Below are 25,832 nucleotides of genomic sequence, written 5' to 3' on the forward strand. Positions count from 1 at the left end.
GAATATTGAACTGGGACCTCTAGTGACATTGCACAGTGCATTTAAAAAGTATATGCACTCTTACAGATTTCCTCTTTTTTTTGCTTTTTGTCCAACTTAAATGTTTCAGATGATCAAACAAATTTGAATCTGAGGCATAGAAAACCTGAGTAAACACAAAAAATATGTTTTCAAATGAGGATTTTATTTATTAAAGGGAAAAAGCTAACCAAACCAACCTGGAAATTGGATGTGCAACCCTTAGATGCAAAACCTGCAGTCAGGCATTTACGATAACTATCACAGTGGAGGAATTTTGGTCCACTCTTCTTTGCAAAATTGATTTAATTCAAGTATGAACGGCCTGTTTAAGGTGATGCTGCAGTTTCTTAATCAAATTTAAGTCGAGACTTTGACTGGGCATCTTCAAAACCTTGTTTTTGGATTTTGGATTCATGTAGAGGTGGATGGGCTGATAGGTTGTTGTGATGCTGCATGACCCAAGTGAACTTAGCCTATAAGGTCATAAAATGATGGCATTTTTGTTCAAGATTTTCTATTTCATCCATCCATCTGTCCATTCGTCCATCCCATCACTGGGCAACACTGAGACATGCACAACAAATAAACATCCACATTAAGTCATACCTAAGAGCAGTTTAGAGTAATCACTTAACCTAACAGTCATTTTCTAGACTGAGCAGAAAACAGACGGAAAGAACATGCAAGCACTATGCAGGAAGACCCCAGGCTAGAATTGGAAACCCAGGATCTTTTTGCTTGAAGGCAACAGTGCTACCCACTGTGCAGCCCAGATTTTCTGCAAGCAAAATGTTTATTTGCATCAATTAACCCTTTACTGGGCCGTTAAACGGTTAATCTTGTACTTTGCACAGGGATGCCGTCCATATCCTGAAGCAACAGAGCAGACCCAGAACATCACACCACCACCATGTTTGAATGTGCTTATGACGTTCTTTTTCTGTAATGCTGTTAGTTTTACACCAGTTGTCATGGGTCAGTCTTGTCTCTTTCTGACGATATTTGCGTAAACCTCCTGGGTATTAGTATATTTTTAATCAAATGTGTTTCGCCTTGGTACATTTTAGCCCAGTCTCTTTCTTATTGTTTAATCACGAACTCTGACCTTCCCCGAGACAAGTAAGGTCAGCCGACATTTGAACTTTTCCACATTTTGTTTTTCTATTTTTTGGGGATTTTATGTGACACAACATAATTCACAACTGTAAAGTGAAAGGTTGGGTAATAAAACAATATCCCAAGTTCTGAACATCTCACAGAGCTCTATTCAATCCATTATCCAATAATGGAGTATGACCCCACTGCAAACCTACCAGAACATAATACAGACATTAATCAGAGAAAAGACTCTGGAGGAGCTGCAGAATCAGCTCAGGTTGGAGATCCAACCTCCACAAATAGTGCCAAGGAGAAAGCCACAATAATTCCAGTTTGCAGTTTGTCATAACCCATATGGGAGAAACAACAAACATGTGGAAGAAGGTGCTCTGATCAGATGAGACCAAAATTTAAAACTACCTACATGCAGACTCTGTGTTGCTGATAAAACACTGGAAAGACTGCAAACTATCCACATGGTGAACCACGTTGGTGGCCGAGTCATGCTTTGGGGATGCTTTTCTTCAGCGGGAACGGGAACCTGGTAAGAGGTGATGGGTAGATGGATGGATTTGAATACAGGGTAACCCTGGGGGAAAACCTAATAGAAGCATTGGAGGAGTTGAGGCTGGATTGGAGGTGGTTTATCCACACATTCTGTTGATTTCTGATCATCTTTGATTTTTATGTCCTTTTGGCTGTAAATTCTTAATTTACAATCCAGCTTCTCGTTGTGAGGCTGCTTGCATCTGGACTCCAGGTGCTTGGATGCAGACAGATGTTTGTAGCAATTCTGGGATGTCAGCAGCAGCATTGCATTGGAGTGAGGGCGGGCTAATAGTGAACCCTGCCACTCCCAGCCCTGGCCTTCACGGGAGCGCGCCTCTACTCCTGTGCGCAGTCACGCTTTTACTACCGACAGGCACGGAATCCATGGGAGGAAGTCACTGAGATTGGAAAACGGACTACAACTCTGCTCAGGACCGGGAAAAACAACCAAACTCAGCCTGAGGAAGGGAAGGGGTCAGAGCGCTTCACTTTACTCACCAGGATTTATTTAAAAACAATATCCAAGTTTGGGAATATGGACTGAGTGGCGCAGATGGAGGCGGCGAGAAGTTTGGTGTTGGTCGGGGCCGTTCTGCTCGGAGCGACGGGCGCTTTGAGCAGGGAAGGTGGGTAACTTTTTAACGTCTCTAGCGCCTCCGCTGTCGGGAAGGCGGACTGGATCTAACCGGAACCGGTTAGGAGTTCTGTCAGCTAGAGTTCGCTGTGAAATGCTCCATGGTTGATTCTGGTCAGGACCACATTCCTCCGTGACTCCGCAGAGGCAGTCGGTCCCTGCTGGGGCTCGCAGGGTTTAGGAAGCGCAGATCGGGAAGGGAAATCACACCTGTCACGCTGCAAGTCCCACTGGAGACATAAAAACTCACAGGAACCTCCAGCTCGCTGTGTTACATAAATAATAATAATAATAATAAAAAAAAAACAGATCTAGAAATGTAGATGTAGAAGAAATCAGAAAACCTGCAGCTGAGCTGTGTACTACAAGCTGTTTCCCCGCCCTGTATTTGTAAATAAAAACAAAACAACAACAACAGGCCGTGCATTGTGTCCTAAAAGATCATGACGATGTCAATTATTCACTGCTGGCTCTGAAGGGGACATTGTCTGACAGAGAGCCACTTGTTACACTTAGAGCTTGACTGCAAGCCAGAAAAACAAGAGCTAACTGAAAGTGCAAGCGCAGATTTGCAGAAAAACAAATCATACAATGTCTCGCCAAAGTATTCACACCCCTTGATCTTTTGTTTGTTTGTCTCACATTAAAAACACAAACCTGAAGGCATTTTTGTGGGGATATTATCTGAGAAAACAACAAAAAAGTGTGCAAAATTGTGAATTGGATGGAAAATTATACATGACAATCAAAATGATGGCGTTAGGAGAGCTTTAAGTTGTGCACTCCACAGATCTGGCATGAAGCAAGTAGTACTTTTTGCAGCTTGCAACAATCCTTGTAGGGGAACGTAGCAGACATGTGGAAGAAGGTCCATTTGAACTCTTGCACCTTCATCCAGAATGCTTTGTAAAACAATGCACATAAACCTAAACACAGCATCCCCCGCTATGAAACATGGTGGTGGCAGCATCATGCTTAGGGATGCTTTTCTTCAGCTAAAACAGGTAAAATGGATGAAGTTAAATGAAGGGAAGTCTTGGATTAAAACCCGTTAGAGGTGACAAACGACTCAAGGCTACAGCAGCAAGATTCAATACTTAAAAATCAGCGTTCACATACGCTCTCTATCCAGTCTGACTGAGCTTGAGCAATTTTGCATAGAGGAATTTGAAACAATGTTTCATTTCTAGGTGTACAAACAGGTAGAGACATACCCCCTTGAAACTTGCAGTTGTAATTTCATTAAAAGCTGGTTCTTCAAAGTATTGTCTCAGAGGGGCTAAATGCAAAGGAGTGACACACTTAAACTTATTTGCTACGTTGCGTTGGTCTATGTCATAAAATGAGTTGAGGTTTGTGGGTGTAACGTAACAAAATGTAAAAAAAGCCCAAAACTTTTCCTGCTTTTTAAAGTCTTAAAAGGAAATGTTTCTGGTATTTTTGTTGTAAAGGCATCTGCAGAATGTTTTGTGTTTCTCTTTGAGTGATTTTTAGATAATGACCATGTTTGCTGTTAGGAAACGTTAACGGTCAGAAATGCACTGAAAAAATACTAGAATAGCAATATTATTTCACATTAATGTTTTTTTACATTGAATTTGACATCTAGGTAAGACCGAAACAGAAAAGTCAATAATATGCCCAGTCAGATCAGTTTAAAAGCTTTAAACCATACGGGGAAAAAATACACACATCGATAGCTGAGATTTCGATTTTTTTATTTTGCAAATGCAGAGTTTATTGATTTATACTCGTCAATTTTTTATTGCCGTGCACAGTTACACATTAAAAGCATGTTGGAAAGGGAGTCCTGCATGTAGAAAAACAAAAAAACAACCCTATCATATGACCCCAAAATAAGCAGCTGGGTTGCTCTGGTCGCCCCCACCGCTGCAGCTACTACTGCACAAACACAAAGGCAATAGTCACAGGTGATGTCGCTTCCAAATCAAATGCATTGTTGATGGGAACTGGTTGGTGTACTTTAGCCTGCCGTGTTTATCTTTCAAGCATCGGAGATCAGCACGAGCGCTCTGACTGGTTTCCAGAGTTAGGCAATGCAGCATGCACAGTGGATGAATCCTCGCAGTCTCACATTCACTAAAGGGATTCCTCACTCTGCTGCCTCTCCCCCTGATATTCTGTGTCACGTTCTTGCCATGTTGGCCTCAGCCACTGGTTAACTCATAACTAAGTCATGAGTCACCGGCCTAGACTGGGCTAGTGATCTAAATTACCCCTAACGATGGAGGCGGCCACCGGTGGGGGCCATCATGCATGTAAGGCTTGTAGGGACAAATCTCTACTGCAAATATGAGGTGCTAAAATAATGCAACAGCCAGATTCTTAAGTTATTAAGTGTCTTTAATTGTGATCTGCATAATCCCATTAAGAGATTAACTTTCTACTTATAATCATACACTGTGGTTGAAAAAGCTCTAATTATTGCACGTTTTGGTATTAAGAACTGGGTCCTCATATCAGGCTGAAGTAACTGTTATGCCCCCGGTTTTCTAATGTTTGGTTCAGCTAACAGGCAACAAAAGTTTATTAGAGTGATGTTACTGAATATAAGGTAGGTCTGTTATTCTTATTTGGCAAATTAATTTACAGATATGGACTAATAATGATGTGGACAGGCAGCAGTGGCAGAACGACATGAGTGAAGAGACACAAGTGTAGAAATGTCCAGACAAGGCTGGGCTGAGACAAATACCATACTTTTGTTTAGTTGTTTGCAAAAAAGTAAAGTAAAATATGATCCATTCACTTTTCTTGAGAGACAGACTGGAGAAATTAGGACATAGGCGTCTGAAAGTACGTGAGTTGTTCAACATAAACACTGGAGCACAAAGTTGCTGACTGGGAAAGTTGTGCATTTGTGTGATATTCAAGGAACAATATCTTGTATGTCACATAAGACGCTACTCTGTCCGACTTTTCAGAAACAGCAGCTTGTCGAAAGCGGCACAAAAAAGACAGCAAAAATTTTGTATGTAAGAATCCTCCTCAGGATGGAGACCTGAATGGTGCAAGAACTGTAGATGCTGAGCTCCAAATGTGTGGAAAACGGACTGGTCTCATAAGATGACCGAGGCAGTGAGGGGAACTGGGGGATGGTTTGTTCAGTACAAATTAACAGAAACATATTCTAAGTAATCATTTACAGTCCCTTGTCTTTTATTACATTTTGTAATGTTATAACTACAAACTTTAATGTGTTTTATTGGGATTTTATGTGATACACCAACACAAAGTAGTGCATAACAATGAAATGGAAGGAAATGCAGTAAAGATCTGAAAAGTGTGGTGTGCATATGTATTTATGACACGGACTCGATACTGATTGCAATTACAGCTGCAAGCCCTTTGGGGGTATGTCTCTCCCAGTAGTTTAAGCTCAGTCAGATTAGACAGAGAGTGTCTGTGAACATCAATTTACAAGTCATGCTACGGGTTCTCAATAGAATTTAGGTCTGGACTTTGACTGGGCCATTCACAGACATGAAAATGTTTTGATCTAAACCACTCCATTGTAGCTCCGGCTTCATGTTTAGGGTTGTTGTCATGCTGTAGACGAACCTCCACCCTAGTCTCAAGTCTTTGCAGCCTCTAAAAGATTTTTTTAAGGGTTGCCTTGTATTTAGCTCCATCCATGCGTGGTCCTCAAAATTCAAAAGAGGGGTTTAGCTTCATCCATCCTCCTATCAACTCCCCACAATATGAGGCTGCCATGACACATGCCGTTCTCACACATTTCAGTTGTGGTCCCATCTGACCAGAGGTCCTTCTTGTACATGTTTGCTCTGCACTTATCATCAATCTTTGATTACACTAGTTAGATCTGTTCTGTCACATGAAATCTAAATAAAATGCATTAAAGTTTGTGGTTGTAATGTGACAAAATGGGAATAATGTCAAGGCAGTTGAATAGTTTTACAAGGCACTATAATTTTCATGGAATATTGATGATGCATTTCCTTTGGGCTCTGAAGTTCGATGTTCAAAGATCCCTGTCGGAAAAACAACTGGAATGCCTCCCTAAAGTCAGAATTCTGACTGGGAAAATTGGAGCTTGCCGAGCAATTTTCCCAGTCAGCATCCCATCCTTTCATATAGAATATAGCTTTATAAACAATACACTTGATGGTTTTGTGACTCTTTAGTGTTTGAATGGATAAAATGGAGAGAGATATGTTTTATTGGATTATAGTGGTAATGGATATTAGCCAGTGTGATGTCATTCCCAGCTCCGAGCTCTGGTTTATGAGACAAATCAAATGCAGCATTATATCCTGATGGAAAATTGTCTCTTTAACTGACTAGCTAGATGAAAAGGCTTTGTTATTTTTTGTGGTTTTTGGTTTATTGTACTAATACATCAGTGAAATGATTGTAGTAATAATAATTATCAGAACTTTTTCTCCTCAGGCTCTTTTATCTGCTGATCCTTCTTGTTTTCACTCTGCTTGTGTAAATCCAGCTGAAAAACCATCCAACTGGGCTTTTTATGCATGGGATAAAGCAGGAAGTTTTCTAGTCTTGCAATCTTTTGTACGTCTGAGTATGTTGTTGTGATTGTCCTGCATGTCAGCGTGAATGAGCAAGGAGCTCATATCTGTTGCTCCACTGCATAGAGTACAGTACAGATCCTGTTCTGCTTGTCTGTTGAGCAATATCTGTTTTTTTTTTTTTTTTCCTTTATCGACCGTAAGGCGGAAAAGAACATTGTTTAGTAAGGTCGTGTAGTTTATGCAGGACCCGATCCTGCATGTAGGAGCGCTACTGTGGGGATTACAACGTGATGTTATCTTTTTAAACATACCGGGAAAATCCTGTTGGATCAGCTTGGTCTGTTTGTGCTAGTCTTTGGAGGGATCCTGTCCATTCCAGCAGAGTGGAGACCGGAGGATCTGACTGATTGCTCTGGTTACGCCACACTAAGGCTCTTCCAACCTTGATCCGGCCTGACTACCTCTAGCTGCAGCATCGTGTTTGTGTCGCCAGCCCTGCTCGCTCTGCTAAACAACACGCAGGCACACTCCTTGTGCTAACTGGAACGCTGCCACACACAGGTGTGGCTTCAAACTGGCCTTCATTTTTCAGTCTTCAGCATCATGCAGTTCATTAGTTCAGCGCTGCCAGCTCACAATCAGCTCACAAACAAAACAACCTCTCTGGCACTGCAATCACAATCACACCTCTTACTACAAAAATAGCTTTTACAAGAAAATCTGTCAGCGTTTACAATATTTTTATTTCTTCTCTTTATATATAACCAAACAGACAAACGTGAACAAATGAGGATGTTGCCCTGAGCTCTGGAAAATTTGACTTCTCCTAATTAATTAATAATTAATTACAGAAATTAATTACAGAAAACATAATGTGTTAAAGAAAAATAACGTATTCAGTGTCACTGTGGAATGTTTATATGCATTTGCCATTTGAACCAGTGTTTAAATGAGTAAATATCAGATGGGGTGCAAGTGAATGCGGCACATTATGATCTCAGAGCTAAATAGTGCTCCTGTCTGCCATGTGATGTTCAAGGAGATCGTTATTTGGTGAAACAGTGCAGGATAACGTGAATAGATGTACGATAAAAAACTTCACAGATGTTTCTTTTCTTACCACCGAGCCCCAACATTTAAAATCTAGAGAATATCTGTGTTGCAATGAGAAATCTGGATGAGGAGAGGGAAACAACAAACAGCTGAGCATTCATCAGTGTTGCGCTGCCAGTATGCTTTCAGTCCAGAAAGGTTTTCTGTTATTTCTATATTGTCTTTTGGTTAATGATGCAGCATTCAGGTTGAGGCATTCAGAAAAATACACTCTTGTAGAAGATTTCAAAATCAAATTTCCCTTAAAACCTTGTGACTGTAAAGAATGACAGAGATGGGTTGAACACTTTTCTTGTCTAGAAAAGACAGAAACCCTGTTTTGTAAAACACGTTTAACTGTTTTTGTAAAATAGTTGCAGGATTTAGAAGAGTAGAAAGTGTAAAGCTGCTGGTTTTTTTCCTCTAAGACATTTAAATTTAACTGAATGGCTTGATGAACCACTGCATTAAAGCAAAGCCACAATATTCTAGTTTACACTAAATTGAGGCAGAATTTGCTGTAAATTAAAATAATGCACATTTTATGTGTCTATTTACTGATTGAGTCATGAATCAAAATTTTTTGGAATTGAAAAACTCTGCCTGCTGTTTCAAATTTTGCCATTTGAAAAAATTTAATTATAATAATTATGTAATTATGTAATTTAATGGTGTCCCACCAGTGAGAAGTTAAAAGCATCTCAGGTTTCAGGTGCCAGAGGTCCTTCTTAAAGGTGTTCGTGTTCACTTGCTGGAGGTACGGCATTATTTTCACACCTCCTTTTGAAAATCAGTCCAGAATGACACAGTGTTTCATGAGTCACTTAAAGCGCTTTAAATCAGATCCACTGTTAACTGATCGTGTTCACAATGTCACAGTTTGGAAAAACCACATTGCTACCTAATTATGAAATATCATCTTAATCTTTAGGTAACAAAATGTTGGGTATTTCCTGAAATGTTATAACTATGAATCCTAACTAAATTCCCCACACCCCATTGGAGTACTGTATGTAATTTTATCTAGGCCTCTTCCCCAGTGGGCCATGTAGGTGCATTTTTCCCACGGCTTGCAAAACTGTATTATAATCCATTATCCATTCATATTAAATTCTTGATCCAACCAATCTGGGTTTTTTCTTACCAAACAAGTGTCTTTTCTCCCTTTTATAATGATATTCACAGTGAAAGAGAAACTGTATCGGTTGGTGCACCTCCCAGTCCTTTTGTGTGATGCGAAATGCTCTCCTCACAATGCTCAGAGTAATTTTTTTCTTAAATATTTTTTGTTAGAAAGAATTCACTGGAACAGCAGTGAAATATGTTGCGGGCAGCATTTTTTAACGAGTCATATACAAATACAGAGCAAACATGCTTATTCACATAAGAGCAGATTCTCAGTAGCAGCAAGCTGTAGCGTTACTGATGACTGTTGCTGTATTCACTGAGTCAAATAAATATTTAAAGACAAAAAATAAAGCCATACATGCTTTAGGTGACATGTCTGATCATTACTGTAGGTTTTTATATGAGTTAGAGCAGCATATTGAAGCTGGGATCAATTTGAAACGTGTCGCGCTGCGACTCGATAATGGTAGATGCCGAACCTTAAATGACTCAAATCCATTCTGGGGACAAAAGAAGTCGTGATTGGGACATCTCTACATGTACATGTAAGAAAAACTTAATTCAACGTTAATTTGAAAAGCAAATATTGTCATTAAAGCTTTAACTGCTGTCACTAGATGACTAATTTGCTCCCTTTGAGTTTTTGGAGTGATATGGTGGAATTGTGGAATTATTGTGGCATATTCTGGTCAATATGTGCAATAATGTGCAAAAGTGTTGAGTCATTCTACCTTTTTTCACATTTTGGTGGTCTTGAATAAACTTTCCTGAGGCTTTTTAAGGTATTTCAGTTTTTCTTTGCACTTTGGTTGCTTTCTCACTCATTTTCAGTCTAGTTTGGTAAATGGTTAATGGCCTGTGCTTGGCGCTTTATCTAGTCGAAGGACTCCAAAGAGCTTTACACTACATCACTACATCAGTCATCCACCCATTCATTCACACATTCACACAGTGACAGTAGTAAGCTACACTGTAGCCACAGCTGCCCTGGGCCAGACTGACAGAAGTGAGGCTGCCATACAATCGGCACCACTGGGCCCTCTGACCACCATCAGCAGGCAAGGCGGGTGAAGTGTCTTGCCCAAGGATGCACCGATTGAGACAGACAGAGCAGGGATTCGAACCGCCAACCCACCGGTTTTACCCTTTTTATGTCTGAGCTATAAATCAGTCAGACATAAAAAAGCTCTTACGGGACGACCCTGCGTTGCATCTAAACTTATCAGATAACTGAATCAGTTTTAAACTGAATCTGAAAGCACCTTATCAGACAGATGATGACGCAGTTTCACACAAAAGATTTTTAGTACCAAACAGGTTAGTAAAGAGCTATTTGCGGAAATGTGGCATGCAGACGATAATCAGCAGAAGGTTAATGCATCTCTCAGGTCTTTTCTGAATGTTTATTGCTATTTCTTAATATTTCTTTCTTCCCTTTTAGGTCAGATATGTCTTTATTTGTCCACTTTCCTAAGTTTTGAAACACAACCTGCAGAACATGCTGTACTGGTCATGTGCAATAACTGAACTGAAAAATAATGAAACATCAGCAAAACTCCAATGAGAAGCTTTAAAAGACTTGAAGCCTATTAATGAAACAGTTTTAAACGCAGGTGAAGTGAACTAAGCATGTTGCAGCCTGGAACCAAGAGAGGTTGGACATGGTTTTCAAAGCAAGACAAAATAAGAGTGTAACTGAATCCAGAACAAATAGCTTTTCGCTTCTTCCCACAGTCCAAAAACATTGACTGTTGGGTTGGTCTCTAAATTGTGCTTAGGTGTGATTGTGTGCATGTATGGTTGTTTGTCCTGTGTGTCTCTGTGTTGCCCTGAGATAGCCTGGCGATCTGTCCAGGGTGTACCCCGCCTATTGTCCGTAGACCAACGCTTCAAACCGACAAAAGGATATTTTTATGAGCGTACGCATCGGAAGAATCAAAGCTCAAGCAAAGCAAAAACCTTTGAAGCAAGGAACCTGAGTGGAAATTTCTGAGAGATTACGCTGTCTAAAAAAGTTAGGGAACTTCTCATAGATGGGAAGAAATGGACAGAGGAGTGGCAGGGGGAGTTGATTGATTGGAGCACAGCACGAATATCTTAGCAAGAGGACAGCGGACAATCAGGGCGCACAGTGAGTGATAAAAGCGAGGGGGTATTTTCGGCTGCCGGGAGACAGAGGAGTGGGCAGCTCCTCAAAAGGCCACATATAAACATGCAGGCGTTGCTGAGAGACCTCTAGAGAGCAAACAATGAGGGCATAAAGGAAGGTTAAGCCCAAAACTAGAGTTACATACTCATTTTAGAAATCAGGAAAAACTGCTCAGTTGTGCTTTTTCTCATGGCACATTCATCTAATCCCAGGATTACTTGTCTGTGTGTGAGTCTTCGTTTCACAACCTTTTTAACATCTGTTTTGACAAAAATGATTAAAAACGAAAACGGAGCTCCCGTCTTGGCTGAACATGTAAAATGATTTTCCATGAAGAATTCACTGAACAAGCCAGACCGAACAAGACATTTAATTTGCTGTTTGACGCAAGCTCCAACTACTGGGTGTGTATTTTTTAATCACACACTGTTTGCTGCTGTAGCTGGCTGCCAGGTTTTAATACGGCTCTTATTTATGCTTTATTGGGAAACACCTCAATGCCAAGTTGACATGCAGTGAGCACTGGGGCATCACAAATAAAGCTTTACACATGATTGATGCTCATAGTTGATAAAATTGGCTGCATAACCAAACAAATCACTGTCCAATTCCCTGGCAAGACTTTCTCCATCTCCTCCAGAGAATTGTAAGTGTTTCTTCTCCTAAAGCAGAGAGAGGTACAGCGGTGGTAGAAGGGTAAAGAGGCTCAAGCAAGAAAAGCAGGCTGTCTGTTGAAGAGCTGTTGGAAAGATACCAAAAGGAAGTCATTTATAACCTCCAAAGAGGAGGGACTGTCCACTGTGTGACTGCCTGCTAAGGCATGAGAGCTATGTGTTTTTAAAAGCCCTTGTGGATTGCAGTGCTGCATGACCCTGAATGCAATGCAGTGTGGGACCCTCTGCAGGGAATCTGTGCACTCTGAAAGACAACCCTCCTCCACTGACTCACTCTCTCTGTCTTTCTGGAGCTTTGGGAAGTGTATTCTGTTCACGGATGCATGCAAACAGTTATAGGCTGTAACAAAGTAAAGTTCAGGGCTGTGCAAACATGTCAGACAGTTCATTACAGTATAAGCATGTGCAACATCAGGGGTTGCACATGATTGCATGGACTGCAGTGAATAGTTAACTATCATGTTTCCAAGTGTGATACATCCACGCTCAGCATGCCAATATTATATTTGGTCATTCCAAATGACCACCCCCTTAACTGCCTTACACCACATTTAGATGATGGTAGCTCAGATGCTAAAGTCAAGGGAGGCAGTCAGAAGGAAAGGAGAGAAGGTAGGAACATATGGAGTTGGTTTGGTTATTCCATCCTTATGAGGTATATCCTCATCACAGCATCCAGAAATTCACTTTGTATGATTTCCATACTTTGCCAGTCCCATACACATCCCATCCATCCATCCACCCACATTTACGCTCCGCAGCTCTGGGTTAGTTGTAATCCATATTGTCTTCCAAATATTACACGATTACATATTTCCCTGAAATCATGCAGCCCTACAATAAACTCTGTAGAAATATCTGCCGTAAATTTAGATGGAAAATTTGTATTTAAACTGGGAGAACTGGGAGCTTTGGAGGTTTGGGTCTGAAAAAGTTTGGACTTTTGACACAAAGTATGTATGGCGATCCCGTTTCTGTCTGGAACCAAAAATATAAGGAATTTAACTATTTCACTGACCCCTTTTAAATGTTCTACAGCTTTTACTTTTACCAATCATGTCTTTATTAATTTATATTGTGCATGTATATGCATCTCATAAAGGGGAGTGTCTTACTAAGTTGTGTTCATGATGTTTTGTGTGTTGCAGTTTGCCTGGGTACAGACATGAAACTAGCCCTGCCCTCCAGCCTGGAAAATCACTACGAGACCCTCAGGCTGCTCTACACCGGCTGCCAGGTTATCCATGGCAACCTGGAGATCACATACCTCAGTGGAAACCCGGACCTCTCCTTCCTGCAGGTAGTTTGAGTCTTCCACTTCCACACTGAAAAGTGTTGTTGTTAGCCTGACCTGTAAGTCCTTGTGTATGTTGTGTTCACTGCCTGGAAAACAGATCAGATTTTTAGGTTTCAGATCTATTCTCTGTCCAGCTTAAGCAGAACTAGAAGAAATGGTTTGAGTTGTTGTTTTTTTCAGGTAAATTATTTAGTCAGTCCTCCTGTTTGTTGTCTCCCTCCACAGGGGATCATAGAGGTGCAGGGGTATGTACTTGTTGCACATGTCTCAGTGGATCTGGTGCCTTTGGACAATCTTCGGATTATAAGAGGCAGCCAGCTGTACAACTCCAACTATTCACTGGCTGTGCTGGACAATCAGGGGCTAAAGACGCTCCGGCTTCGTAGCCTTAAAGGTCTGTTAAAAAGCAAACATGCTAAAAGTAAGGTTTGTGTGAGCTGTTCTGGCTCATCAGCTCTGTGCGACAAGCTGGGTTTGTTCATATTCACTAAAAGATTTGAAAAGAGTTCTGGTCTTGTTTGTCCTGCAGAGATCTTGTTGGGTGGGGTGTCTATTTGGGGGAACCCCCAGCTGTGCTTCCCGGACCCTCAGAGCATCATATGGAGGGACACCTTGGATGAGCAGAACACCCCCCACCAGAGCCCGCACCGTCTGCAGTCCCGAGCCCCTAACTGTGAGCTGCTGATTATTATACCAGTTATCTTACAGTTTAGTACAGAACAGGAATGCGCTGCTCAAATATGACTTAGAATAAATGTGGAAACTCCCTTTAAGCATTTATGCCACTGAGCAGCATTCATCTGAACGAATGGTCTTGCATCTTGTAATTGTATATATATATAGAGCCTCTTTAATACATTCATTGGTGTACCTCTTAAAAATGTTTGCGGTTACTGGTCTGTCCTGAAGAGTCTAAAACAGGGGTTCCTACACTTTTCAGCTTGTGACCCCCAAAATAACATTGCCAGAGACTGCCGACCCCCTAAAAATACATACATATTTACATACTCTATATTTATTTATAAAATATAGTGAAATAATTATATGTACAGTATTTATAAATCAATTTATGTTTTAAAAATGACATTTGATTATTTAATTTCATTGTATATTATTTAATTATTGAATGGAAAATTTATTTATGGGGCTGCACGTTGGCGCAGTTGATAGCACTTTTGCCTTGCTGCAAGAAGGTCCTGGGTTCAATTCCCGTGCATGCGTGGGTTCTCACCGGGTACTCCGGCTTCCTCCCACAGTCCAAAGACATGACTGTTAGGTTAGGTTAGTTGGGCTTTCTAAATTGCCCTTAGGTGTATGAATGAGTGTGTGTGTGTGGTTGTTTGTGTGTTGCCCTGCAATGGACTGGCGACCTGTCCAGGGTGTACCCCGCCTCTCGCCCATAGACTGCTGGAGATATGCACCAGCTCCCCCGCGACCCACTATGGAATAAGCGGTAGAAAATGACTGACTGACTGGAAAATTTCTTTATTTCATAGGACTTTCAAAGTTATTTATGTCATGATAAATTCATTTATTTAATGTGTCCCTTTGGCCCTCCAAAAACATCAGCTGTCACATCATGATGATTTTGAAAATCATCTCGCGACCCCCTGACCCGCGCGTTGGGAATCCCTGGTCCAAAACATGGCTTAATTTGAGACATGTGTTGTGAATTGGCGCTATATAAATAAACTGAATTGAATTGAATTTATTTCAGTACCACCCTCTCAAACTTTTAAATTTAGACTAGTATTAAAACTTTAAAAAAAGACTTTTGTCACAGAGGTTCAGCCTATTCAAAGTAAATCAGATTTAGGTTCTTTTAAAAAAAGTGTAAAAGTATTTTCCTTTTTTAGGAATATTTAATAATATGTATTTAGAACGGTGATAAACTATCAGATAAACTATTCAGAAGACCGTTATGCAGTAACACACACTATGTGACGCAGTGACATCCTGTTAAAAGACCAAACCGAAGCTGCTCTCCATTATAACTAATAATGCTGAATATTACCACGTTACACTTCCTCTGAGATGGTGACTTGAGACTTGACTTGGACTTGTGGTCTGGGACTTGAGTCTCATTATTAATCTTTATCTTATTTATTTAGTAACGAAAGCTAGCTGGTTCATAGGTGACAAAGTGCAGCTCTGACTGTTGATGCGCCTCTAGTGCATATTTTACTGTGAAAGGGTGCGTTTGTTTTATTAGCCAGTAACGTTCGGGGACCGTATGCTGTTTATTGGTTATACAGGGGTCTGCAACTCCAGTCCTTGAGTGCCACTGTCCTGCATCATTTGGATGCATCCCTGCTCCAGCACACCTGAATCAAATGAATGTTTAATGATCAGAACTTTGCAAAACTTGCTGGCACACCAAGGAGGTAATTCAGCCATTTGATTTAGGTGCATTATTACAAAGACCCTTCCTGCTTGTCAAAATAAAAGCCTTTTCTTTTGTGTTCATTCAGACATTTGAAATTCTCTCATTTACTCATTTACACTCCATCTGACCTATTATGTTGTAATGTATTGCCCGGCTTGACAACAGAGGCTTTAAATGTTGATTTAGAATGTGGTTCTCTAATGATTTAAAAATCCTCCAATGGCTTGTCATCCATTGAGGAGAGGAAAACTCTTCGACTTTCAAGTGAAGGTGTGGACATCATGAAGGGACTAACTGATGTTAAGTATGTCATTACAGAGACAAATAAATGTTTCTATATTTTTTCCAACATTAAAACATATTTAAATCTCTAAAGGGATGAACATTGTGTTTGTCCCATTTATATATATTTTACAACAAGCCTTAATCGTTTTTGTTTTACATGTTGAATTAAATGTTAGAAGATTATAAAATAAATGTTCAAGTGTTTGATTAGGTTGATTAGTAAAGGATTTTAAATCCTAACCTACAGCAATGCTGTAAGATGTTTATTTCAGTCGTTACAGACTTGATACTTGACTTGGACTTGTGAGTATCTTTGCTTCAAGTGAACTTGCAGCTCAGAGGCGTTGTAGACATGGTTCCCCTGCAACCTGCCGGTATAGGTACTTTGTATAAAATGTACCACTTTGAATAAGTTTCTTTTGAAAGGGGTCAGTCATTTCTGTGGTGGTGTAGTGGGCTTTCTGGGTCTTTGATATGAGCGGCCCAGGTTCGAGTCCCTGTTGCCTCAGGAAGGGCCTCTGGCGTAAAAACTCTGCCAAATCTGTGTGCACATTATACCGACTTGCTGTGGCAACTCCTGAATCAGGGAGCAGCCTAAAAGGACCTACTTTTACTTGCAGTATAACTAGCTGATATTATGCGGTTAATTATCAGGCTATCTCCTCAGGTAGCCAGCCTGCAGTTTACTGCTTACCAGACAATCGGGTGAAAACCTCAACTGTTGTTTAAGCAATAATGTTGCCTTAATAAGAGAGATAGATGGTGCTGCTTTAGTTTCAATACATTGACTCTCAGTGTATGTTGTGACTGTAATTCCCTTCAAACTGCCGGTTTGGTCTTTCCTGACAGCTGCCCTGTTTGGGCCATGTTTTCTGTCAATCAGCTCGTGATACTTGCTACTCAAGTGACGTTTCTTAGTGAGTAGCTGAGTCTGTTTTTCCTTTGGCTTAAACTGTGAGAATTATGTGCTCAAATTTCTGCTGTTGCATGTTTTTCTCTGGTTCAGGTGCAAACTGTCATCCCACATGTGAGAACAGGTGCTGGGGGGAAACGGAGCAGGACTGCCAAACACGTGAGTTTAAATCTTGCATTCTTGATGGTGATACTGCAATATTTTTACAAGTTGGTAATGAAACTGTTGCTATTTTTCTGATCTCCCCTTGTTTAAAGTGACAAGAATAAACTGTGCGTCTGGCTGTCAGCGATGCAAAGGTCCTCTTCCTAACGACTGCTGTCACAGGCAGTGTGCAGCCGGGTGCACTGGACCCAAAGACTCAGACTGTTTGGTAAAGGACACCCTCGCTTTTATCCACACACTTATATTTATTTATGCCGCCGATACTTAACGTTTCCCCTTCTACTGCTTCTTCTGTTCAGGCGTGTCGTCACTTCAACGATAGTGGAGTGTGTAGGGAGAATTGTCCCCTGCCCACAATCTACGACCCAGTCACCTATCAGAACAAACCCAACCCCAACAGGAAGTTCAACTTTGGAGCCACTTGTGTTAAGATGTGTCCCTGTAAGAACCGAGATTGAGCTCCAGCTGATAGCAACTGTTAAACACTTTAGGCCTCCTCCTGGTTGTGTAACAAGATATTCAGAGACTCCGGGTTGCTCCTTGAACTCTCTCTCTCTCTCTGTAGATAACTACCTGGCTATGGAAGTGGCCTGCACTTTGAATTGTCCCCGATCCAACAAGGAAGTCCTCATCAAGCAGCCGGACGGTACTGAGATGCAGAAATGCGAAAAGTGTGAAGGAGACTGTGCCAAAGGTGGGACGCAAACATTCACTGAAAGCTTAATTTAGCTCCAGTTTGAAACACAGTGGTGGCAGCAGCATGCTTAGGGGTGATGCAGGAAAGATGTGGTAAATACAGGGTTATCGTGGTAGAAAGATGCTGCAAAAGACTTAAAACTGAGGTAGATGTTCGCCTGCCAACAGGACAGGGACCCTAAACATAGAGCCACTGGAATAGTTTAGGCCAAAATATATTTAAGCAGTGGAATGGCCCAGTCAAAGTCCAGACCTAAATCAAGATTAAAATATGTGGCAAACTTGACAAATGATGTTTACGGATCTCTTTATCCCATCAAAGTCAGTTGGAGCTAATGCCCCCAATCCAATTAAGTTATGATGTTGTGTAAAATGTAAAAAAAAACAGAATACAACTGAATACACTACAAAGACAAGATATTTGTTCAAACTGATAAACTTTGTTGTTTATTTGCAATTATTGACTTATTTTTAATTAGATGCTTGCAACACGTTTCAAAAAAGCTGGGACAGGGGCATGTTTATCACTGTGTTGCGTCACCTTTCCTTTTTACACTTAATAAGCGTTTGAGACTGAAGCAATGTAGGTGGAATTCTTTCCCATTAGTTGCTCAATAATCCGGGGTCTCCATCGTTTTACCTACTTCATAATGCGCCACACAGTTTTAGTGGGAGACAGGTCTGGACTGAAGGCAGACCAGTCTGAAATAAGCAGGGATGTCGCTGAAAAACATGTTGCTTTGATGGCAGCAGATGTTGCTCCAAAACCTGGATGTACCTTTCAGCATTAATTGTGCCTTTATAGATGTGCAAGGTACCCATGCAATGGACACTAACACACGCCTAGACCATAACAGATGCTGGAACTTTGCGCTGATTACAATCCAGATAGTCCTTTTCCTCTTTGGCCTAGAGGACACGGCATCAGTCATGACACTCACCTATTTCCAGTTAACCTGTTCACCTGTGGAATGATCCACACAGGTATATTTTGAGCATTCCTCAACTTCCCCAGTTTTTTTTTTTGCCGCTGTCTCAGCTGCTTTTGAATGTGTGGCAAGCATCTAATTCAAAATAAGTGAATATTTGCAAAAAACAAAACATTAAATATCTTGTGATTGCAGTGTATTCAATTGCATATAGGTTGGACTGGATTTGTATATCATTGCATTCTGTTTTTATAAAATTAAAATTAAGTGTACTTTTCCTTTAACTTCACAATTTCGCCTTTGTGATGCCCTATCACATAAAATAACAATAAAACACATTGATGTTTTTGGTTGAAACATGATAAAATGTGAAGATATTCAAGGGGCAAAATTACTTTCTTACAATAGGATCAAAGATTTTACTTCAACCTGGTTGGGTTGAATTGTTTGGCAAAAGTGGTACCTTATTTATCAGCTTAGCCATTGTTTTAATGTGTTGTTTAAAACGTTGCTTGTAACAGAGAGGCACATCATTTAAAGGAAGAGGATCAATCTTTTCACTTTAGTTTGATGCGTGCTAGCCTACTCAATAATCCTTTCTTTGTTTTAAGCTGTTCATCACTTTATATTTCATTTATGTCTACAGATGTTAATCACTGAAAGTTCTTAACATCTTTTATGAGTACAGTGTTATGTCTGGATTTTATTTGTGCTGGGTAAAACTGAACATGTTCCTCATCCGTCACAGATTGTTACGGTCTGGGTATGGACAACCTCGGCGTCACGGACAACCACAGCGTCACCATAGTAACATCTGCTAATGTGGGACATTTCAGCAAGTGCTCCAAGATTTTTGGAAGCCTCGCCTTTCGGGCTCAGAGCTTTGCAAGGTAAGAGACAAACTAGAGCGAACAGTTAGTCATGAAATTATTTTTCAAATAATTCAGCTGTTGCTTAAATTTATTACTTGAAATCTGAAGAAAAGGTGGGATAAATATATAGGGGTCATTTCTGCCTCCCCACTCCTGAACGGGAAGCGTGAGGCTCTGATTCATCAAGGTTTTTCTTCAATATCGGCAGACTGCCAGGCTGACTTAGGACCTCTGCTGCTAGACATGAAATGAAAAGTTTGCTGGTTCATGTTTGCTGTAGTATCATGATGTGGGCTGGCATTATTTTACCTAGCATTTTTCTGAATCTTTCAGTCAGTGAATCAACACAACAAATGCAGACAAAACATCCAGACATCCTGACTTATAACCAATTAAAAACCTCTAACTGCTTCCTTGTCCCTGTTGAAGTTAAAGTATCGCCATATCATGATGCTGCCATCACCATGTTTCACCATGGAGCTTTCTGCCACTCAATGTTTTGCATGTAAGCCAAAAGGTTATATTTTGGTCTCATTTTATGAGAGCCTGGAAACAGGACTTCTTATGGATTTCTCCTTGCCAGTGGTCCATGAAGGCCAGATATGTGAAGTGAATGAGTGTTCAGATGTTGACATATTCTCTCACCTGAGCTGTGGCTCTCTGTAAGTTCATATAGTTACAAATTGTTTCTGATTCTCTGATTAATGCTCTCCTTGACCACTGTCTCAGTTTAGGTGCACATCCATATCCATGCTCTGCAGTTGGTCCATCCTTTCTCCATGTTCAGATGATGAATTGAAAAGAGCTTTGTGAGATGTTCAAAGCTGGGGATATTGTTTTATAACCCTGCTGTGCACGTCTCCACAACTATCTCCCTGAGCTGTCTGCTGTGCTTCTTGGTCCTCATGCTTCTGTTTGTTCACTAATGTTCTCTACTGAGGCCTTCACACAATAGCTAGGTGTATAGTGGGACATAGTTACATCTAGTTTGACCCTGTTTACTAATTATTGGACTTCTGAAGGCAGATGGTTGCATTTGACTTTATGTACTGGTGTCAGAAAGAAAGGAAGTTAAATATATATACAGTCATATATACAGTATGTACGGCTTAGATTTTCATTTGTAAAGAAATTTCTGAAGATGACATAGTCACGTGCGCGGCACGTGGCGTAATGGTAGAGCGCTTGACCCATATACGGAGGCCTCAGTCCTTGACTCAGCCGTCCCGGGTTCGCGTCCTGACCTCGGGCACCTATGCAGTGTGTCTTCCCTCTCTATTCACCCCACTTACTGTAAGCCTACTTTGGAAAAACAAATGCAACAAAAAATTACCCCTAGTGCCGCAAAAAAAATATATATGAAAAAACAAACATTATGTACTCACAATTTTCCACTATTTCCTGTTTTTTGGTAGACAATATCCCCATAAAATACATGTGGTTATAACTAAAAAACTGTATGATTTGTTGTGAAATTGATCAAAAAATAAATGTGGGTAAGCCTGGATAGCTGCAGATTTTATCAGTGAATATTGAAAATGATTAAAACTGTGGGTTTGAGAACAAAACAAGGAGGTTCCTCACACCTATTCTGTTTACTTACACATAGTTGAACTCGAAGCATCTTTAATCCTGAGGCTAGATTATTATAAAAGTGTTCTGTTGGTGTTTCTTCCTCTTCGTTCAGGGACCCTGTGACCAACACATCCGGCCTGACTTTGGAGCAGCTGAGAGCCTTCAGGAAGCTGGAGGAGATTACAGGTACCAGACTCTTTGTTAACGTTTCTGCAAGGTTTTACCAGCAAAATATGACAGATCTCAATTCAGTTGCCTGGAGAAGGCCAAACAAAAGTCTGCGTATTGCTGTGATTTTTCACATGCAGGTTATTTGTACATCGATGCCTGGCCAGAGGAGTGGGCTGACCTCTCTGTGTTTGAGAACCTAAAGGTGATCAGAGGCAGGATGCTCTACATGTAAGTCTTCTAAAGCTGGGGGTACTCAACTAGTTAGGGTTCGGGTCCCACCGTCACCCCTTACTGACAAGCTATGATCCAAGTCAAGGAAATTTTTAAGATTCAGTCTTTGAAGCATGTAACAATCAGAGTAATCAGTAACAATTATGTTTATCAGACTGATGCAAAATACATAAAGTTAAAGTGCAACTACAGAGGAGTATTTTTTAAAAACTCACATTATGCAGCTTTAGCTGAGAATCCTCTTGCTGAAACTAACCAATAATGCGCTACCGGAAAAAAATCGGTTTCTTTAGTAGCAATCTTTATCCACAAACTGAAAAAAACAAACAAGGAAAAACGTAAAAAATTAACCTTACACCATAAACCTGAATTTGCAGGATTAACTCAGCAGTTTTTTTTTTCTCCTGATGAGACACTAAGAGTTTTAGCATGGTTTCCGCAGGGTGTTAAAATGTTATCATCTAAATGCCTTTTGAATTTGTTTGCTCATTTATGCATAGTTTCTTCCATCAACTTTTTTATCAGTCGTTCCATGTGTTTCAGCTCTGGCATAGGGGTAATAAGTGATATTTTAAGCTGGGATCAAACTACATGGCCCATAATGCAGGGCAGCAGAAGCTATATAAAGATATCTCATTAAAAGAGGCTAGTTGGAGGGGTTGTACCATTACATGTCCTTTCCTTGTGATAAATGTTGTACCTGCAACTGTTGTTTGCTTGGGGCAGACATGTCGAGCTCCACACTATGCTTTGAGCTAGCTCATCTTCGACCCAGCCTCTCTCGCCCTTCCCGCTCCTCTGCTCAGCCCAAAGCTGGAGCCACATTTAAACCAGAACCAGATCTGAACTAAAGGTACTTTAGTTGCATCTTCTTTTATGGTTTGAAACAATGGGTGTCGGCTCACATTACAGGACATTATGATTACCTACTGCAAAGACTGAGAGTAGACAGGACTGCATCAGTTTTTAAAATTTTTTATTTTCTTGGCATATTTTGCGTTGATAAAGGCCCCCTGAAAGTGGGTCTTCAAACCCACTTTTGGGTTGGGACCCATGTGTTTATAAACACTTTTCTAAACTGCCTGCTCCTGCTGTATCTCTATATATATATGTCCCTGCTTTTGCCTTTGTATTCTTTGCAACTAGAAACCCAGAAACTGCGACGCTCTGCCGTTTTGTGTCTTGTGCAGTAATAAATAATTAAACCGAGAAAGACCCAAAACACTGAATGCCAGCCTGTTAATGTCCACCCACCCACAGTGTGTCTTTGTTTGCACGTTTTTTCTGTCTGGTAAAGGTAATAAATGCTAATTATTAGCCAGCTCTGACGCTTTGACCAGCAGGAAATACCAAAGTCTCTGGGAAGCATTTTTATTGCTGCAAAACAGGTCAGATGTGTTATTCAGAAACATAACTGAGTTGCATAGAATGGTTTAGATGTTTGTTGCAACTTCAGTTTCTTATTTATGAGTTTGTTTTTCACTTTAATTTAATTCAGTTTAACATTTTCAAGCTTTATTTGTCATCAACGACTTCTTTCTATTGTTTAGGGGTGTGTTTTCACTGGCCATCCAGAACCTACACATCCAGTCTCTCGGGCTACGTTCACTGCGCAGCATCAGTGGAGGCCTGGTGTTGTTCTACAACAATTCTCAGCTGTGCTACACCAACTCAATGCCCTGGGAGATGCTCCTCCATCCCACCCAGGGTCCCCACCGCATTGTCAGCCTCAACCGAGACCCTCAAATGTGCGGTAGGTGACCACTCGCACAGTAAGCACATTGCAACCTGAAGGCCAGATTACGGCAAAAGTTGGTCTTTAATCTGAAGCGTGTCCTGCACACAAGTCAGATTTTATTATATAAATCCTACAACTTTTTTTTTACATTTTGTCACATTACAACCACAACCTTTACTGCATTTGATTTGGATTTCATGAAAGACCCACAAAGTAGTTTTTTCAAAATGATTTGGGGATGAAAATCTGGCTTGGATTTGTATTTAGCTGCCTTTTCCTCCGACAACCGTAAATAAATCCAGTGCAACCAATTGCCTGCATCATACTTTGTGTGGGGGAAAACAAACGCACATCACACTCCATCCCCATGTTTCACAATGGGGATGGATTAAACTTCTTTCCACCTTACGTATTACTTTGTGTTGGTCTAACACACAAAATCCTAAGAAAATACATTGATATATACAGAGGGGTTTGTTGTTGGAATGTGAAAAAATATCAAAAGAAGTTTGTTGGGTGGTAATATTTTAGCAGCGGACTGTATGTTCTCAAAATATAGATTTGCTATTATGATATTTAAAGATGTCGTGCGTTTCATTTACTGCTTGTGCTTTCAGAGGAGGAGGGGAACGTTTGTCATCCGCTGTGCAAGGGGGGTTGTTGGGGTCCAGGGCCCGGCCAGTGCGTGTCTTGCAAGTCGTTCCAGCGTGGCACTGTGTGTGTGGAGCAATGTGATGTCTATCAGGGGTAATGGTCGTCTTAATGATGCAGGATAACGTTCACACTTCATGTGCACTTTTAAATGTTAACATTTAACTCAGATAGTAAATCAGTGAAAAGGTTTTTAAAGGGTGCCCAAAAGCAGTTTATAGAACAATGACTCTTATAATATGACATGTATGCTTATGTAACTGTTTTTGATATTAATATTTCACACACTTATATTACATAAACAATAAATTGTAGATATCTCTGGCTGCAACTTCAAATAAAACCATGCAGCTAAAGGCAGACTGTGTTTTAGGTGTGATCTTAGATGCTTGTATGTTTTCTGTTGCAGAGCTGTGCGTGAATACATTGATGGATCTTCGTGTATCTCCTGTCATGCAGAGTGTCGACCTCTGAATGGCTCTGCCTCTTGCCACGGCCCAGTAAGGAACCATACGACACAAAAGAACGTATACCGTACTACACTACGCTATACTATTGTACTGTATACTATTGTATTGTACTGTACTGTAATGTACTACACTATACTATGCTGTGATGTACTGTACTGCACTCAACTATACTACACTGTACTGTACTATACAGTACAGAGTTGCACTGCAGTTTAATACTTTAATGTACTGTACTGCACTGTGTTGTACTATACTTACAGAATACTATACTATACAGTACTGGAGTATGCTATATCTTACTGAACTGCACTATATTATGATTTATTTATACCATACTGTTCTACACTTTGCTATACTATACCATACTATACAACACAATACTATACAGCTGCATGCTGCACTGTGCGCACTGTGCTATATTATACGTATGCTATATTGTACTATACTGTACTGAATAGTACTCTGCTATGTTATACTTATACTATGCGGTATATTATAAGTATAGTATAGCATGATGTAGTATAGCATACTATAAGTATATGCTATGCTATACTACACTAAAATATACTATACTATACTATAATATACTGCACTATGATGCACTGTCCTGCACTGTACTATACTATACTGCATTTTACTATTCTATACTATGCTGTACTTATACCATATTCTACTGGACTATGCTACACTATACTGCCTGCAGCTTACTGTTCTGTACTGTACTGTACGATACTGTACTATACTATACTGTACATTGCTGCACTACACTGCACTGACTGTACTGTACCTTACTATGTAGTCTACTATATCGTACTATGACATACTATACTAAATGAGGTTATGTTTGTAAATGAGCGCTAGTTCTCAAACATTTTACCTGGTACAACAAAAGTTACATGGAAATAAAATAAAGTTTAGACAAGTCTGGGGTTATAATATAATGGCCCGAGCTTTGAACATAAATCAACATAAGATAAAAAAGAAAACAAATATCTCTTTTGGGGGTTACACTTTAAACGTTCCTCTGCTCTCAGGGTGCAGATCATTGCACTGAGTGTCTGCACCATCAGGATGAAAAGTTTTGTGTGGAACGATGTCCCAGTGGAGTGAAGGAAGATCAACAAACCGTATGGAAATACAGCAACGCTACAGGACACTGTCTGCCCTGCAACACTAACTGCACGTTATCGTGAGTGAACACACGCATCCAGTCTGGAAAACACATGCAAACAAAACGCACATGCAAGAAGAACTCACATGAAGACCTTTTTCTTTTCAGCTGTCCCTCGATGGATGACAGAGGCTGCCCCATTGATACCAGGACAGGGTAAAGTCACGCTAGCCTGAGCTTTTGATGTTACTTTGAGAGCCTGAAATCCTTGAAAATGCTTGAATTTTAAAAAGGTATTTTCAAGGTCTTTAAAGAGCCCAAATATTGACTAAAGCACTTAAAATTAAAACCAAAGTAGTTTTGTGTTTCTATCCAGATTTGCCAATGCGTGCATAGTTTGAGTAGCAGATGCCTGACTTTAAAGCATGTCAGTGCATTCGTTTATCCTGACTGATCAAGTCAACACGGACATTATGACAGATT

At 40.4% G+C, this 25,832-nt stretch overlaps 1 protein-coding gene across 1 annotated transcript in view; it reads left to right on the top strand.

The window, feature by feature from the left end:
- Positions 1 to 2,015: 2,015 nt before the first annotated feature.
- The window catches only part of erbb2 (erb-b2 receptor tyrosine kinase 2), a 33,019-nt gene continuing 9,202 nt past the window's right edge, over positions 2,016 to 25,832 (top strand). Inside the window, exons 1-16 of the mRNA XM_047377273.1 lie at positions 2,016 to 2,294; positions 13,008 to 13,159; positions 13,382 to 13,550; positions 13,686 to 13,829; positions 16,834 to 16,899; positions 16,998 to 17,113; positions 17,205 to 17,346; positions 17,471 to 17,599; positions 19,279 to 19,420; positions 21,090 to 21,163; positions 21,286 to 21,376; positions 22,930 to 23,132; positions 23,735 to 23,864; positions 24,178 to 24,268; positions 25,273 to 25,427; positions 25,518 to 25,565. Coding sequence (XP_047233229.1) covers positions 2,222 to 2,294; positions 13,008 to 13,159; positions 13,382 to 13,550; positions 13,686 to 13,829; positions 16,834 to 16,899; positions 16,998 to 17,113; positions 17,205 to 17,346; positions 17,471 to 17,599; positions 19,279 to 19,420; positions 21,090 to 21,163; positions 21,286 to 21,376; positions 22,930 to 23,132; positions 23,735 to 23,864; positions 24,178 to 24,268; positions 25,273 to 25,427; positions 25,518 to 25,565 — 1,925 coding nt within the window. The 5' untranslated portion in view covers positions 2,016 to 2,221. The remainder of the gene's footprint in view (positions 2,295 to 13,007; positions 13,160 to 13,381; positions 13,551 to 13,685; positions 13,830 to 16,833; positions 16,900 to 16,997; positions 17,114 to 17,204; positions 17,347 to 17,470; positions 17,600 to 19,278; positions 19,421 to 21,089; positions 21,164 to 21,285; positions 21,377 to 22,929; positions 23,133 to 23,734; positions 23,865 to 24,177; positions 24,269 to 25,272; positions 25,428 to 25,517; positions 25,566 to 25,832) is intronic.

The sequence above is a fragment of the Girardinichthys multiradiatus genome, chromosome 10 (assembly GCF_021462225.1).
Source record: "Girardinichthys multiradiatus isolate DD_20200921_A chromosome 10, DD_fGirMul_XY1, whole genome shotgun sequence".
Lineage (NCBI taxonomy): Eukaryota > Metazoa > Chordata > Actinopteri > Cyprinodontiformes > Goodeidae > Girardinichthys > Girardinichthys multiradiatus.